This window comes from Camelus ferus, chromosome 28 (assembly GCF_009834535.1).
Source record: "Camelus ferus isolate YT-003-E chromosome 28, BCGSAC_Cfer_1.0, whole genome shotgun sequence".
NCBI lineage: Eukaryota > Metazoa > Chordata > Mammalia > Artiodactyla > Camelidae > Camelus > Camelus ferus.
In genome coordinates this window covers 6,139,215-6,157,379 of record NC_045723.1, presented here as the reverse complement: position 1 = coordinate 6,157,379, position 18,165 = coordinate 6,139,215, and the positions used below count along the sequence as shown (strand labels likewise).

Here is an 18,165-nt window from a genome sequence, read left to right as displayed (position 1 = left end):
CAGACGGGAGGGGACGCAGGGACCATTTGAAATCTGGCAACCACGCTGCTGGTCCCTAGCCCCTGAATGGAGTGGGACCTGGGGCTTGGTTCCATGGGGATGAAACGGAGTACCAATCAAGAAGCCAGGGAGCCTTGCACACGAGGTAGGGTGGGCTTAGCGAGCTCCCCAAAGCCCTGGAAGCAAGCCCTCCCCACTAAGACTTCTGGGCTGGGGGATGGTGAGAGGCCGGGCTGGACCTACGGACTGCTCTTGTTAACTGAGCATGCAGAGCCTCACAACTTTCTTCGCCCCGGGTCCCCCCAGTCTCCGCTAGAAACACGGTTTGTGTGTCTGCATTAGGGCGCCTCGCCTCTTAGTCCTGGGCCTGAACCTCGCTTCCTCGGGGCAGTTCGGAACCCTGGCTCACGGGGTCCTGGGGGTGGAGTCAGCTCATCCCGGCTCTGGGAGCCCATTCCGTGCGCATCTTTACAACGCGGCGTCAGGACATTATATGGATAGTTCTAAATGGGCCAGAGGGGGAGCATTTACACCATAGAAGTTGGCAAATGCTATAAACCGGTTTATTTGCCCCACAGAGGTGATTGTTAAATGGTTCCCAGCACACCGCTTGCCCTGCGCATGCCTCAGGCCCCGGCAGGCAGCAGGGGGACCTGGGTTGGTGGAGACGGGTCCTGGGACAAAGGGCTGGAGCAGGTCTCAGAAGGAACTGGAGCTGCTGAGAGCACCAGATTTACTATGCAGCAGGGCGGGGCTAGGAGGGCTGGGGCAGTCATGCTTCGTGGGCGCAGCCTTGGGGACAGTAGCTGCTTTCCCTGTGTGTGGCAGAGGTGGGTCTAACCAACCTGTCTGTGTCTAAGTCGTCTGCTATGGCAGGTGTGGTGTACCCAGACAGGTAAGTGTCGTAGGCTTCCGTCCCCTGACCATCTCAAGGCTGGGTGAACAGCCCCAGGGGAGGGCCAGGCTCCCTGGGGCTCCCTCTGGCCGTCATCCTGGAATAGTGGTTGTTTTTATTGTTTTTTGTTTTTGTTTTGTGTTTTTTTTTTTGAAACAGGCAGAGGAAAGCTAAGGATTAACAATTTTCTAGGGGTTTGTTTTCGCAGCGTGCACTTATTAGGCACTTTTGGTGTGTCAGGCAGTGCGCTGGGCTTTGAGGCTGCAGAGATGCCTAAGATTAGCCTAATCGAGTGGCCTTCATTAAACCAAGGACAGCACTCTGGGATAAGTGCTGTAGTGAAGGGTGTGAAATGAAAGCAGACGAGAAAGCGTTTAATCGTTGGGAGGGGGAGAATTAAAGGGGGGGAGAGATGTTTGGGGAGGGCTCTTGGAGGATGTGTAGGAGTTTGCCAAGCGGTGATGAGGACAAGTAGGGTTTCCAGCAGGAGGTCAGAGTATGCGCCAGGCACCTGTGGAGAGAGGAGCAGCGAGGCTGGAGTACTGGGCGTGGAGGGGGCCGAGGAGACTGAGATGATGAAGGCCAGTGGAAGCCTGATCACCATGGGCTCCGAATGCCAGGCCCAAAGTTGGCCTGTGTCCTGCCGACAATGAGAAGCCACTGAAGGCCTGAAGTGGAAGGCTGACTGGCGGGGGAGGGGGGACTTCTTGTTCTGTGCTCCCTTTTGTCCTGTAGGCCCCTGTGGACTTAGACATATACCAAAGCTCCTACATGATCGACTACAAACCCTATGGGAAGCACAAGTACTCCAGGGTCACACCGGAAGAGGTGAGAAGTCACTCAATGCATTCCGCTGTCCACTGAAACCATCTTTATTCCATTTTTACTACGAGTGTGAACATCAAGGGCACTTATTTAGAACAATATCCGATGCTGGGAGATCTAAAGAGATCTTTTCGGTGTACATGTATTGTTTTAAAATGGACACCCAGTAAAAGTCGTGCATACAGAAGAGTGTAACTAACATACATTTACAGCTTAAATAACATGGATAAAGCTGATACTCATGTCCCTATTATCAGCCAGCTTAAAAGACAGCACATTAAGAGTAGCCTGGGGGGGAGGGTGCAGCTCAGTGGTAAAGTGCATGCCTAGCGTGCATGAGGTCCTGGGTTCAATCCCCAGTACCTCCATTAAAAATAAATAAATAAATAAACCTAATTACCTCCCCTCCTCTGCCAAAAAAAAAAAAAAAAAAAAGAAAGAAAAAAAGGAAAAAAGAGTACCCTGGAGCCCCAGGTGCCCCTCCCTCCTTACTCAACCCCACCCCCAGAGGTAACTAAACATTCTTCTGAGTTTTGGGTTAATCACTTCCTTGTGTGTATTTTTTTTAATAGTTTTATCTTATATGTATGTATCTTTTTAAATACACTATTTAGGTTTGCCGTTTTTGAACATTATTATTGGATTATATTATTTGTCCTCTTCCGTGACTTCTATTTTTTTGCAGAACATTATGGCATATTATTCATTTTCTGCTGTATAATACTACATTGCATAAATGTGCCACAGCACATTTGTCTTTTCTCCTGTCAGCGGACATTTGGGTTATTTACTTTTTTTGTTACTCCCCCCACCCACAAATGCTGAATAAAGACGAGGCACAGCGAGGAGCTCACCCGTCGTAGGTGACATCTCCATTTTCCAGAGCGGTTGCATCAGCTTATTTCCTCATCAGCACAATCTCACAGCTCTCCAATCTTGCCAGTTACTTGATATTGTCAGACTTTCAAATTTTTGCCAATTTGGTGGGTTTGAAATCATCTTTTCTTGGGGGTAGGTACAAGCTCAGTGGTGGAGCATGAGCTTAGCAAGCACAAGGTCCTGGGTTCAATCCCCATTACCTCTGTTTTAAAAAAAAAAAAAAAGATGGAGAGGGTATACAGTGGTAGAGAGCATGCTTAGCATGCATGAGGTCCTGGGTTCAATAAATGTATATAAATAAGCCTAATTCTTACCCCCAAAAAATCTAGAGGAAAAAAAAAAGAAATAATCCTTTCTTGATATCGTAATTTTTATTTCACTGATTATTAATGAGATTCAGCATATTTTCATGGAGGTTTATTATTTGCAAAGTGTCTGTTGATGTCTTTAGCCCATTTTTTTTCAATTGGGTTGCTTGTCTTTTTTCTTATTAATTTGTAGGCGTTCTTTACATAGTCTGGACATCTTTCATTTGTCAGTTACATAATTGGCAAAGCTCCAGTCTGTGGTTTGTCTTTTCATTCTCTTTCACCGAATGGAAATTCTTATTTTAATACGGCCAGATGTATCAGTCTTTTTCTTTACCATTTGCTCTTTTTGGGTCTTGTTTAAGAAATCTTTTCTTAGCTTGAGGTAGCCCTGCTAAAATTAATAAGAAGATCTATACAAACAGAGGTGGAACAGTTTCTGAGATACACTAATTAGGTGAAGCAAACTGCAGGGTGGCATTACAGAATGTATCATTTGTGTATCACATGGGATCTATACATCTATGTTTATATGTACAGAAAATACTTCTAGAAAGATACAAAACAGACTGATGATAGTGGTTTCCTCTGGAGATGGGAACCGAGAGAGGGAGAGGATAGGAAACTGACCTTTTGCTCTGCACCCTTTTGTATGATTTCAGTGTCTCCCTCTGTCGTATATATTAACAGAACTAAATTTTCTTTCTGAAAAGGAGAAAAGTGTGCTCTGTCTTGAATACCTCCAAGGAAGAAGATGGCATTCCACCTCTCAGCCCTTTCTTCATGTGTGATTTGTTTCCGCAGCAAGAAAAGCTGGCCATCCAGCTCCGGGAGAAGGAGTTTTATAGGCCCACCCCCAGCCCCAACCCCAAGCTAGAAGACGGATACCCTGCCTTCAAAAGACCCTACATGACCTGCCAGAGACCTGGGGCGACCCGGCTTCTTCCCGCCACAGGACCACGTGGCCACGGGGGAGGACAAATGCAGGTTCCTCAGCGCCTGTCCTTCCGTGTCCCCAGCTTCCATGCTCTGTACCTGGCCCACAGGGATCCCAGCCGGCCTCGCCAGGATGCCGATTTCCCGTGCCTTCTGGAGCCTGAGCGCCAGCCCGCTGCGGAGATGGGCAAAGGCTACATCCTGCTGCCCGGCTGCACCTGCCCTTATCACTGTACGGTCGAGGTCCCCGTCTTGAACCGATGGGGACCCTTGATGCCATTTTACCAGTAGGAAGGCAGACACACCTGCCAAGGGCGCTGTGGAAAGTCCTTCCTCTCCCGAGGAAACCCCTGCTCTGCCCTTGGAGTGCAGAGAGGAGAACTGAAAATTAAACCCTGGGAAGATGTTCCAGCAGCACCGGGGCTGTGCTCGCTTTACCTGGCTCCCTGGCCTGCCCCGGGCACAGTATCCCCACCAGAGAAAGAGCAAGGGAGGGGCAGAGGGGGAGGAGGAAAATGGGGTATGTGTGCAGGGCTCGATGTGTGTGAGGTCTCATTCTGAGTCAGAGTCCCGCTGGAAAGAGTCTTACTGTTTCAGGCATTTACTTTACAATATGGGACAAATCATCTTTCCCAGTCATCTGAATGTTGGGTGTGATTGCAGAACTTGAAATCCTGTTGGGTAACTTTTTACCTCAATACTCTTATTGTAATTTATTCACCACTCCCACCCTTGTACCAATCAACAGTGACCATTTAGAGGGCATCAGTTCACACTTTTCTTCTTGCGCAGTGGGTCTTTGTAAACAGACAGTGGATGAGTCAGGTGGGAAACGGGCTAAGCTGCTATAACTAAGAGGACCAGAGCACAGAGGCTTGAATGACATCCTAGTTTCTCTCTCATCTAACAGTTCAGAGGGAGGCAGACAAGAAGGGAGAAGGATATTCTTTGCAGTGGCTTCTACCTGTGAGTCTAAGGTGTCTGTTATGGACTAAATTGTGTCCTCCACCCTCCAAATTCATGTGTTGAAACCCTAACCCCTCAGTGTGACTGTGTTTGGAGTTGAGGCCTTTAAGGTCGTAATTAAGGTTAAATGAGGTGATAAGGGTGGGGCCCTCATCTGATAGGATTGGTAACCTTTTAAAAAGAGGAAGAGAAAGAGCTTTCTACACACACACACACACACACACAAACACACACACACACCAAGGAAAGGCTATGTAAGGACATGGCAAAAAGCTGGCCTGCAAGCCATGAAAAGAGGCCTCTCTAGAAACCAAACCCTGCCAGACCTTAATCTTGGACTTTCCAGCCTCCAAACTGTAAGAAAATTAATGTCTGTTCTTTAAGCCCAGCCTGTGGCATTTTGTCACAGCAGCTGAACAGACTAACCCATGGACAACCTCAGTTATTGACATTTTTCAGTTAGCAGAAAGCCAGGACCGACCAGGGGAATCCAGGTGATGTCCCTTTGAGGGGCACAATTCAGACATGCTCTTCTTCACGTCCAGTCTCATCCTCTTGGCCAGAGCTTAGCCACGTGGTCCCACTAAACTGCCAAGAAGGCTGGGAAATACCACCTTTATTCTTGGTGGCTGTGTGTCCAGCTAAAAGTGAGCAGTTGGTAACGTAGAAGGAAAGGATGGGTTTGAGTGGATGATTATTCATTTTTGCTGCAATATGTGAGACGACATCCCCTTTATAGGATCACAATATACACCAGTGTTTCCATAGGGAATCTTGCTAAAATGTGGATTCTGGCTCACTAGATCTGGGGTGGGGGCAAGCTTCTGCATTTCCAAGATGCTCCCAGAGGATGCTTGTGCTGCTGGACAAGAGACCACACTTGATAATGAGGTTATTGCATACTATTCTGCATCTTCTTTTTCACAGGTTATTACTTATCAGTCTAATTATTTTAATGGCAGTCTGATACTCCACTGAATGAATAAACTTTGATTTATTAAAATATTTTCCAATTGGTGGAGAGCCATGCTTTTCCATTTCCTCCCTACAAATAATGCAGCAATAACTATTCATGAATGTGGATCCTTACAAATGATGCTTTGATTTCTGTAACGAGGTTGCTGGATCAAACAGTATGGGTACGTAGTGTAATATTTATTAATATAAATAATTGCATAACCAGAACAGCCCCCTTCCTACCAGGAATGGGTCAGAGTGCCTCTTTTCCCATCTCCTCACCAGCACATGAATATTCTGAATCTTTAAAATGTTTGTCAATTTGAGAAGATGGAAAATGGTATCTCATCATGGTTTTAATTGGGCTACTAGCGAGATGTAGGATCTTTTTTTTTTTTATTAAAAAATTTTTTTTGCATCTTCATTTTTTAATTTTTTAAAACATTTTTATTGATTTATAATAATTTTACATGTAGATCTTTTTAAATAGCATTAGCCAGTAGATTTCTGAGTTGCATCTTTCTCCCTTGAGTTTATCTTTTTTTCTCATCAATTTATAGGAGCTTTTCGAACACTGGCCGTGATAACCCTTTATCTTGGACATGCACCAAATGTGTCCTCTTTAGTTTTAAATAAAAAGGTTTAACTATGTAATTGAACATATTTTGTTCTAATACACAATTACTAATATCTGCAGTAGAAGATGTTACGAAGTGAAAGGTGCGAAGAAGAAAAGGAGCCGCCTATAATGTCACTGCTCAGTCAGTGACAACTTCTGATGACATTTTGACACCGAAGGTGGCAGGGTAATACTTAAATTCCTGGGCTGTGGAGCCAGACAAAACTGGGGTTCCACCATGCCTGAGTTTACTGCTTATTAGCGGAGGGTTATTCTAGAAAGTTATTTTATCTCTCTGAACAGCAGTTTCCTCATCTGTAAGAGGCATTAATAGTGTTCGTATCTTTTGATTAACACTGTTTCTATAATGTCGGAGGCATAGTCAGTGCTCAGTGAAAACTATTATATGCCTATTTACAAATCTCACCCTGATTTCATAATTTTACATTCTGCTTGATCTTAGTTGCATTAACTCTAAACATTGCTACTCAGCCTTAAAACTTTATATATATTATTGCTTGAACATACCATAACTACTGTTGTTAAACATCCAAGTTTCCAATGATGTATTTTCTCTTAGAAATATGGCTACAGAATAAATTTTTTTCTCTAATTAGGTAGGAAAGGAGAGACAAAGTTACTGCATCGAAGTGTATGACTATGTTCTTGATGTGAATTTCTAAACAGGTGAATTTTTAATATAAAGGAACCATTACTAATTTTGGTGGGTGTAATAATGGCATTTTGAGTATGTTAAAGATACTTCATTTTGAATATTTACAGGAAAGAGGATATCTGAAATTTACTTCAAAATGCTCTAGCGAAACAAACAATATGAGTAGGGTGGGGGAACAGGTAAAACAACATTAGTGACAAAATGAACATTGAGCTGGGCGATGGGTGTGTGGAAGCTCATGATCCTGCTCTCTCTACTTCTGTGTATTTTCACAATTTTCCATAATAAAACACTAGAACAGAAAGGAAGGGAGGGAAGTTGGAGGAAAAGGAAGAAAAGAAAGAGGGAAAAAAGAAAGATGTACCCCTGTTGAATACCTCTCACCATTTATAAGTGTGTCTAGTTCATAATATCCTCGTCATCCTTGCTACTCTCATTAAGAAATAAAAAGAAAGAATGGAAAAAAGAATGAAAGAAAGAATAAAAGAGAGACCAAAAAAAAAAAAAAAAGAAAAAGGAAAGAAGAAGGAAAGAAAAGAAGGGAGGGAGGAAGAAGAAAGAGAGAGATTGAAAGAAAGAAACAAAAAATCCGTTAGTTTGATAGCATAATCTTTTTGATCCATGGTAAGGTTGAGTAATTTTGCAAATGATCTTTATCTCTTTTTATAATTGGAGTATAGTTGATTTACACTATTATATTAGTTTCAGGTGTACAATATAATGATTCAATATTTTTATAGATTGTACTCCATTTAAAGTTATTATACAATATTGGTGATATTCCCTGTACTATACATTACATCCTTGTAGCTTATTTATTTTATATATAGTATTTTGCACCTCTTAATCTCCTACTTCATTCTTGCTCACCCCCTTTCCTCGCCCCACTGGTGACCACGAATGTGTTCTCTATGTGCGGTGTGATGGAATATTACTCAGCCATGAAAAAGAACGGAACTTTTCCATTTGCAACGACATGGATGGTCCTGTGGGGTATTATGTTTAGTGAAGTAAATCAGACAGAGAAAGATAAATGCCATATGTTATCACTTATATGTGTAATTTAAAAAACAAACAAATTAATATAACAAAACAGAAACAGACTTACAGAGCTTTATCTCTTGATCAGTTGTAAAATGTTTCCTTACCTGGGCGGTGTCTTCTCCCTTACCTGTTACAATCTTTAGTGAATCTGTTTTATCCATTGTGCCTTCTAGGGTGTCCGTAAAAGAAAGTACCTATGAATGAAAATTCACGACTTCTCAGTACTGCTTAATAAACATTGTTTTTCAATGTTGAGTCGTGTGGATCAGCTGACGGTTTTAACACAGAGTTATTTCCACAAAATGATTTAATTGAGGTGGAAACACTGGTGACAATAGGCACCTTCTCTATTAGTCACTGATCACATGCCAGGCTCTGCGCTACTCACGTCACAGACATTATTTCATTCTCACATACAGATGAAGAGACAGAGGTTCAGGGAGGTTAAGTACCTGGGGGCCTGCCTTCCAGGCCTTTCTGTAGCTGCTCTCCAGGCTCCTGGCTCCAGCAATGTCAGGCTCCGGGCAAGTTTGTCTGTCCACCTTCGGCCTGGGAATCGGGCCGTGTCAGGTGAAGTTACCTGGGCAGACATTCCTGAGGGTGGTGCCCACCACTTGGCCTACTGAATTCCACTCTCTACCAATCAGAGTCATCTTTGGGAAGACAGCAGGTTGGGGGAACTCCAGGTTGGGGTTTGGGTCACCCCTCACCCCGCGCCTTCCCAGTCCCAACTGCAGCCTGGTCTGTTTAATCAATAGATCCAGGAGAAGCCTGTTACAGTCAGCAGACATTTCAATATTCCCAGCAGAAGACTCTTAGCTCCTCGCCTAGTTATTTCTGGAGCAGAACATGGCTGGATGTCAGTTGCCAATCCATCTGTAATTTTTTAAATTATTTTGGGGGGGAAGGAAAAAATTGGGTTTATTTATTTTAATAGAGGTACTGGGGATTGAACCCAGGACCTTGGGCATGCTAAGGACGCACTCTACCGCTTAGCTGTACCCTACCCACCCCAACCTGCATCTGTCTTCATTTCTCCCCCTTTTTAGCATGAGGTCCTTCAGCATCGAGGGAGAGCGCAGAACCCAGAGCAGGTCTTGTGGAGGGGGACCCACGTGTCACCAGGAAGCGCCAGCTTCATGTCAGGCCAGGCACATGCCTTGTCTTACTTATGAAATACCCATCATAACCATTGAGGTGATACAGCTGTCCCCCCGCTTTATAACCCAGGAAACTAAGGGGTCAGGTGATTTGGTCAAATGTCACAGGATTTGAAGCTTGGCACCTTTCTGCCATGAAACCTCACTTCCATGAAAACCTTCAGTTTTCTCATCTATAAAATAAGAACTAACTAACTAACTAACTAACTAACTAAATAAATAAATAAATAAAATGAGAACAATCATACCCATCTTACAAGGTACAAATAAGAATGTACATATTTAAAAAAATTTTTTGTAAAGATTAATAAAGTGTCTTGCTACACTTGCTTGGAGATTTGCCCCAGCCCAGCACTGTGTCCCCTGCCCCCACTATGATGTCAAGCTGATGGGATGTTTTTGTCATTCTTTGGCTTGGGGAGGGGCCCTGATGATGAGGTGGCAGAAACAGGACTGGGAGGCTCCAGAGATAACTGATGTGAACAGCCCTCACATGTGTATATTTCTCAGCGTTTACAAAACACAGTGTCAGATGCTATCTCCCTGGGTTCTCAGTTCATCCCTGTGACCGAGGGATTCTTACCCCCATTTCACAGAGGGATAAGTGACTAAGGCTGGGTGAGGATGGAAGCCCCAGGCTTGTGCTGCAGTGGTGCGTGCCCCGCATCTGAGCGCCTTGGGAAACCGCTGATTCCTCAGCCCCACCAGGTCTGGATGGAGAGTCGCTTGGTCTGGAGCAAACTCCAAGTGCTTGCATTTTTATCCAGGTCACCTGGGGGCTGCGTCACTGGTGCTCTGCAAAGCAGAAGATGCAGAATTCCTGGAAGTCTCCTCAGGAGGCAGACAGGAGTAAATCTCTGCTGGACATAAGTTAATGGAGTGGGGGCGGAGGGGTTGGCGTGGGGTGGGGGGGGCACGGGAAGATCAGAGCATATGCATATTTAAATATCTCAAGGATGTTTTGGTCAAACAAAAAGCCAGAATGTATGCATTCATTTCCAAACATTAAAACAGATATATATTTCGCTTCTGTGAAGTACTTAGAGGAGTCAAAGCCACAGAGACAGAAAGCAGAATGGTGGTTGCCCTGGGCTGGGAGGAGGGCAAAATGAGGATGAAAAAGTTCTGGAGATGGATGGTGGTGACGGTTGGGCAAAAATGTGAATATACTCAATGTTACTGAACCGTACACTTAAAAATGGTTGAAATGGTAAATTTTATATTATGTGTATATTTTAGCACACAAAAAAAATGTATACATGAAGGAAAACGTCTCTAAATGTAACATAAAATCTAGAAACTATAATTTAAAAAATTGGCGCATTGCCTATATAGTAATTAAACTTTCTGCATAGGAAAACAATACCATTAATAAAAGGCAAAGACAAAATTGGGAAAATATTTGTAACACAAATGGCAAAAGCATTGGAGTCCCTTACACACCAAGAAGAAAAAGACCAACAATGCAGGAGAAACATTATTTTTGAATTCAACCATTTCGTTTCTTTTTCTTATTTTTTTTTTTTGTTGAAATGTAGTCAGTTTAGTTAGTTTCAGGTGTACAGCAAAGCAATTCATTTATACATATACATACATACGTACATACATATATTTTCAGTTTCTTTTCCATTACGGCTCATTATAAGAAATTGAATACAGTTCCCTGTGCTATACAGTAGGTCCTTGTTGTTTATCTATTTTATATGCAGTAATGTGTATCTGTGAATTCAGCCATTTCATCATTTAGCAGATATTTAATGGTATACGCCAGGCAGAATTCTAAGTGCTGGGAATAGAGGAAAAAACATCATCATCATCATCATCATCATCATCATCATAAGACAAGAAAATTCCATACCAGTTGGGAAAAATGACAATAAACTAAACAAGGGAAGTGTATAATATGTTAGAAAGTGCTAAGTGACACGGAGAAAAGCTGAAGCAAGCACAGATAAGAGAGCCATGACCTGGGCACAGGTTAAACAGATCAGAGCAGAGCTCACTGTGAGGATGACTTCTGAGCCAAGTCCTGAAGGGGAGAGAGACCTTCTCATGGGATGAGTGGGGCCCAGTGACCAGGCAAAGCCCCTAAGGGATGGGGCCTGGAGGCCAGTCAGGGCAGCAGAACGAGGTCAGAGAAGTCACAGCAGTCGTGCAGGACTGTCCATGGACCGCTGAGCCCTTGTAAAGGCCCTGAGTCTTATTCCAAACAAGATGGGGGCCACTGGATATTAACGAGCAAAGGGATAACATAGCCTGATTTCTGTTTGAAAAGACTGACGTTGGCCACTGGGTTGAAAAAAGACTGGAAGGGCAAAGACGGAAGCAAAGAAGTGGATTAGGATAATCCAGGCGAGAGCTGGTGGCGCCCTGGACCAGAGCTGGTGGCGCCCTGGACATGGGTGGCCGCCGTGCAGGTGGAGCTAGTGAGCGTGGGTGGAGCTGGGGTGCGTGACGGTGCAGCCAAGGGGATTCCAACAGATTGGACTGGGGGGAGGGGGACAGGAGAGAAAGAGAGGCCCCAGTGGTGACTCTGGTGTTCGGGTTGTGCAGACTGGAAAGATGAGCCGCTGTTCCCTGAGAGGGAGAGGCGGACAGTCAGGACGGTTTCGAGGGAAACTCAGTTTGGCTTTGGAAACATTAGGTGTGAAAGGCCTGGAGGACTTTTGAGCGCAGATTTGAGGAGGCCCTTGGCTACCCTGAGGGGAAGTCAGGGCCAGCCGGAGACAGAAACTTGGCAGTTAACAGCCTACGGATGGTACTGAAAACCAGGGCACGAGACCCCGATGCCCAGGCCTGGAAGTGGTCCAAGCACTGAGGTTTAGGGCAGGTCAAGGTTGAGAGGTCTTGGAGATGAGGAGGGGCTGAGAGTTGGAAGGAAAACCAGGGGAGTGGGTGTTCTGGAAACCACAAGAAAAGAGGTGTCAGGGAGACGGGAGCACTCAGCAGACCAGCTGGGTTGGAGGTGGCTGCCAGGCCAGGAAGCATGAGGCCCGAGAACTGACCTCTGGGAGCAGCAACAAGGCTACTGATGACCTGGGAAGGAGCCCGGGAGTGAATGGGGCAGAAGAGGGTGGGCGAGAGAGAGAATGAGGTGGAAGAAATGTGGGGGGGGGCGGGGGGGGGAGGAAAATGGGCAAAGACTGGAGAGTCACAGAAAAAGAAATACACATGGCTTTTAAACAATGGAAAGATGCTGAACTGCATAATCAAATAAACAACAAAGAGAATTCTCTTCAGATCAGGAGAGATTAAAAAATTGATACAATACCATGGAAACCCAGGGGAGCCAACTCACGTAGCCACTACACTGCACGTAGGACTCTCCATCCATGCAGCCTTTTCTGGTCAGCTAACTCAGACTTCAGCTCAGTAATCCTACCCCTAGGAATTTGTCCCAATGACAGTGTCACACGGACATTCCATGACTATGTAATGGGCATAATCGCCTCATTATTGTTTATAATAGCAAAGCCCCGGGAGAAATTCAATCATCCACCAACCGGCCATCAGTGGAACACAAGCAGCTGTGGACTCGTAGGCAGGAAACCAAGCGTATATCATCTCCTGTCATGAGTGACCAAAGCAGATACCTACAGACGTGTCTGTGCATCTGGGCGATTTCTAGGAGCACACCCAAGAAACTGAAAACAAGGATGCTCCTGGGGTCCAAAGGTGGGAGACGCCTTTTACTTCTTATCGTTTTGCGTTGTTCAAAATTTTAACCCCGCACATGTACAGCCTTAAGAATTAAATATAAAATAAACATGTATTCAGTGGGGTCCCATCAGATCTATTCGGAGGGGACTTTCAGGTTGTCTAGCCCAGTGGTTCCCACTCCCTTGGCTGGGCTGCATCAGGATTACGTAGGGGCTTATTAAGATGCAGACGGGTGTGCGGAGTCAGCATCTGGTTCCCCGGGCAGGGGCTCAGGCTACACTGCTCAGGCCATTCGGAAACCCAGGCAGGAGAATGCGGTGCGCACTGGGCCAGTCATGGTGCACAGTTCCCTGGAGAAATGGGGGCCTTACCAGTGTCAAGCAGTGTCCTGGGGGCTGTTTCCCCCAAAATGAACAGCTAGGTGAGACGGCAGGACGGTCTCAGGGAGCTTCCGCGTGGGTAAGAAGAGAGGCCTAATGAAATGACAATCGCTGACACTAACTGTTTTACAGAAATAACTTACGCTCTTAACAACCCTACAGCGACAGGCACTATTATCACCCCCATTTTTATAGATGGGAAAACAGAGGCGTGAAAAGTCACATAGCTAGAGAGGGGCTGAGCTAGGATTGAGCCCCAGCAGTCTAACTCTTAAGATTATAAACACAATGGAATGAAAAAGATGTGGACTCACCAGCATGGGAGGAAGGGGTGGGAGTGCACCTCTGGGTGTGGTGGTCAGAGTGGACCCCTCTCACACCCGAAAACCAGGAGATGCTCACAGCAAGCTCAAGACAGCTGATGGAGAAGACAGGGGGGTGCGCTCCAGGAACAGGTTCAGTATTTTCTTAAAAAGCCTTCCCACCCTTGATTCTAATGTGCAGCCAAGGTGGAGGACCACTGGTAGGTGATTTCTCTCCCATGGGACACTCCAGAGCTGTTGTGGGTACCACTCAGCAGTCCAGCCTCTCTAGCCATCCCACCCACAAGGTCCAGCTGGCTCACAATTTGTCCAAACTGCAGGACGGAGGAGGGGAAGATGCACACATCACTTTCGATTACAGCCCATTGGCTGGGATTTAGACAGAGGGCGATGCTTTATGCAACAGAAGCTGGGAAATGTTTTCTTTTCTTTTTTTTTTTTTATGGCTTTTTATATATTAATCTGAGGATGCCCAGGACCTGTCAAGGATGGTAATTAAGCAGGGAATAAACAGCACAGCCGTATTTGTGCTGTAGAACATTCTCTGTCATGTCACCATGAGTTGGTTCAAGATTAGAGGTGGGAGACCAGCCTGGGGGTCCAGTGAGAGGTGATGGAGATCAGTGAATGCAACCTACTTAAACAGAAGTTTCAAGAGATGCCTCACGTGGTTGATTTACTTTAAGCTTTTAATTCACCTAGAGTTCGGACTGTCTGATCGTATACTGCTTCCAGGCCAGTCCTCCCTAAGCCTATGCTTGTCCAGATTTTGGAGAATCTGGAGGACGAGGTATAACCCCCTCCAGTGCAGCCCTTCCCCTGAAGAGCTGATCAGGAGATGTTAGTGGAATTAACCATGGCCCAATTGCTTTTGATCTTGTTGGTGGCCGCCCAGAATTCCAGTCTGCTCTCTGAGCAGTCAGATCAGGGTCCAGCTACAGGTGGAGTGTTGAAACAAATCTAAAACCTCCTCCACTCTATCTCAAACATTAACGTGCATATGAATCACTTGGGGTGGGTGATAGAATGCGGATTCTGCTCCAGCCGGTCTGGGTAGCTGAACCTGAGATTCTGCATTTCTGCCGATATTCCTGGTCTAGCAGCTCTACTCTGAGTGGCAAGGCCTGTGGTTCTCAGCCTTGATTGCACCTGGGAGCTTTAAAAAAAATCCTAATACCTGGGCCTCGCAAACAGGATGTGGGTTTATAAGGCTGGCGTGTGGCCTGGATACCGGCATTTTAAAGGTCCCAGTTGTCTAATCTGCTGCCGAGATGGAGAAGCAGGAGCTTTAAAAATCACCCAGGGAAAGAATATATATATATATATATATATATATGTGTGTATGTATAACTGAGTCCCTTGCTATACACTTGAAACTGACACAGCATTGTAGATTATGCTTCAATCAAAAATAAATAAAGAAGTAAAAATATCACCCAGGGAGCTTTGATTCTTTAAATCTTGGAAAAGGCCCCAAAGAGATGTGCATTTTAGCCAGCACCCCCTAGAGATTCTACTGCAGGTGAAGAGTGCTCAGGCTGGAACCCTACTCCCTCTCTCCTTCCTGGGATGCCCAAGGGCAGTGACGATCAGAACCAGATACAGCAGGACTGGCCCGCCAGGCTCATTCAGTGGCGGTATTACAGCAGGTAAGTCACTTTAAAAAACAAAACAAACCCCCCACAAAACCCCTTTATTTGCCTTTCCCACTAAGGTTAATGTATGTGTGGTTATTTCTGTTGAATGGATTCCACAGGGTGAATTGTTGCATCAAGAGGAATCTACTTTGCCAATTTCTACAGACACTTGACTGAAAATTCATCGAAATGCATTCCAGGTTGTATTCCTAACCGTGTGGAGAATTCTTCTGATCACACTTGCGCCCACACAGGTAAATCTTTAAAATTCTCGCCGTCAAAGGGTGGGGAAAATGGGACCCGGTCGCAGCTTTCATTTGCATTTCCCCGATGAGCAGCGATGTTGAGTTCTTTTCATTCATAGATGTAGCTGAAAAGATTTACAATTCTCTTGGCTTGCCTGATTATACCTATTGAGGGGTAAACCCTAGACTTCGTAAGGCTGTTTCCTCCTCTATAAAATGGAGGCGATAATATCTCCCAAGGTTGTGAAGATTAGATGAGATTTCATGGATATACAATGCCTAGAAAAGGACGTGGTGTACGACAGGAGTTCCAGAAATGTTTGCCTTTGAAACTTGCGAAGGAGCCCATTGTCCTGCGGCCCAGATGGACTGAGCCCTGGGCGGGTCCATTCAGCCCGAGGGAGAGAAGGCGGTGGGTGGTAATTCACGATGCGCGGTGGAGCGGCTCCTCCCGCGCAGCATCAGCGCCGTATCACTGCCCCACCGCGGAGATGCTCGCTGCCCAGCCCGCCCTCCGCCTGCATCCGCCCCATGGAAGGACCGGCCACTGGACCGACTAGGTGACACCCAGTCAAACCCCAAGGCCCGCGGAGCCCCGGCCTTCCCTCGGTGTCTTGTCGCCCCCGCGTGGCCAGTTGGCGCTCTTCTTCCTCCCCGACCCGCCTCTGCACCAACTCTCCTGGCGCCGCTCCCGGCTGCGCCCGAGCCAGACATCCGGCCCCGGGCCAGAGAGAGATTCGGTGCCTCATCCACGGATCTTTGATCTCCAAACCCTCTGGCCACTCTGCGCCCCGGCTCCCCGCGAAGTCAAACCTGGGAAGACTCGCAGGCTGCCCTGCTGACCCGCCCCTTAGGGTCAAAGTTCTGAAAGAAAGGGGGAATTCTCAGCGCCACCCCCCACCTGCCCAGCCCCACGGGGGCAGCCCCACAGCCCTCAGCTAACAAAGGACGTTTCTTGATTACGTTAACCATACTTTGGTACTAGACGAGTTATCAACAGTCGGCCTCTGGTCCTTGTCATATGTATATTCAATGTCTGAATTTTCGCAGAAACATTATAAAGTTTTATAAGCGACATATTTTACTATGTGATCTTTCCTTCTCCCTTCACTTCTTGTTTCCTTCCTTTCTACTCTTTGAGGACCCGCTAGTAACAGCCAAGCGTTCTTTCTATACCTTTCCCCCATCGCATAATTGTAAATTTGCATATATGCACATATTTGTATGAGTCATTAACCCAAATTATGACACTTAAAACTCACAGTAACTCTGTGACAAATTATGCCCATTTTAGAGCTGAGGAAAACTGAGGTTATGGTTTCATGTTAAGCCTCTGTTTATTGAGTGCTTACTACTTGTGGAATTCTATGCTGAAGTTATGTATCTTATCCTTTAATCTTCACAATGTGTCGCTTGCTGTTGAGGAAACAGATTAGAGAGCTCAAGGAAAATTATAAACAAGTAAATAGTAATACAGCTGATTGTGATCCCTAATGTCTTGTCACCTGTCACTCCTCAAAAATGCCCTCTGGACTGAAGGGAATTCAGAGACGTTAAGAAGGTGGTGGGGCCATAAGTATTACAAACTTCCTGTCATATTGCTGTAGTTATTTTACTAACCATGCTGCTTCCTCACAGGTAAAACAGCAGTGAAAGTATCCAAGGTGCAGAGGTCCAGGTCGAATTAAATGAGACCACGTTACATCCTTCTTAACTGTAGAGCCGGATACAAAGACGAGATCAATTAAAATATTGTAAATATGGTTTATTGGTTTCCTTTTTCTTGTTTTATGAATTTAGTATTATTAATCCTGAAAGTGGTGCATCTGTTGGAAGAGGTCAAACAAGAGTGAGGTGCAGATTGGAGCTAATAATCTCTTCCCCCAAATCCACGCCCCTAAGGTAACTGGTGTGGATACCTCTGAACTTTATGCCCATGAAAATATTATAACAGATAGAGCAGCCGTTCCATTTGGTTGCAGTCATATTATTCTCACACCTCTGCAGCTAGCAGGTTTGTCACTTATCTGCTTGAGACATTTAATAATTCCATCTATGCTGAGGACTCATTTGCATAGTATTCAGAATATATCTTCCTTTACTCAGCCATTGCCCTGATACTTCTTCAAAAGATCCAACTGGAAAGAGAACATCCTTTCCCCTTCAGTATTTCTCAGTATCAAACCCTTTCAGCTGCCTCTGGGCAGGTTTGTGAACCTTTCTGGAAAGTGCAAATCTGACCCCCCATCACCCACCCCGCTCCTCCTGGAGGCCCCTAAGCTCAGGGCCAGCAAGCTCTGTGTTGTCCCTGCTCCTCTTCCTGCCCCGATTCTTGAGCTGGAGGACGATCCCAGAGTTGCCACCATGGTTTCTGGCGTGTTCTCTGGGGGCGCTGTAAAAACTCATGTCTTCAGGAGGCAGCAGAGAAGGGACCCCAACACTGCAGCAGCCCCTGAAGAAAGTCCTTCAAAACTCAGCACGAAAAAGCAATGGCAGAGGAGCCTCCCCCGGGCTCCTGGGGGCCAGCACATCTTTAGTCGCTGGACCAGGATGTCTTTTGGCTCCCAGTGACCCGGCTCAGGCCCTCTGACCCCCGCTGGATGAAAGCCTCTGTCTCCACCACCTCTCCCCTCAGTCAGCCTCCTCTTCATTTGC

General features: G+C 45.7%; 1 protein-coding gene across 1 annotated transcript; it reads left to right on the top strand.

Annotated features, from left to right (window-relative positions):
* Positions 1-869: 869 nt before the first annotated feature.
* On the top strand, positions 870-4,134 carry TEX37 (testis expressed 37). The gene is given in 5 exon segments (XM_006183596.2): positions 870-899; positions 1,631-1,723; positions 3,712-3,822; positions 3,824-3,926; positions 3,929-4,134. Coding segments are annotated over 5 exon segments (543 nt in total).
* The last annotated feature ends 14,031 nt before the right edge of the window (positions 4,135-18,165 follow it).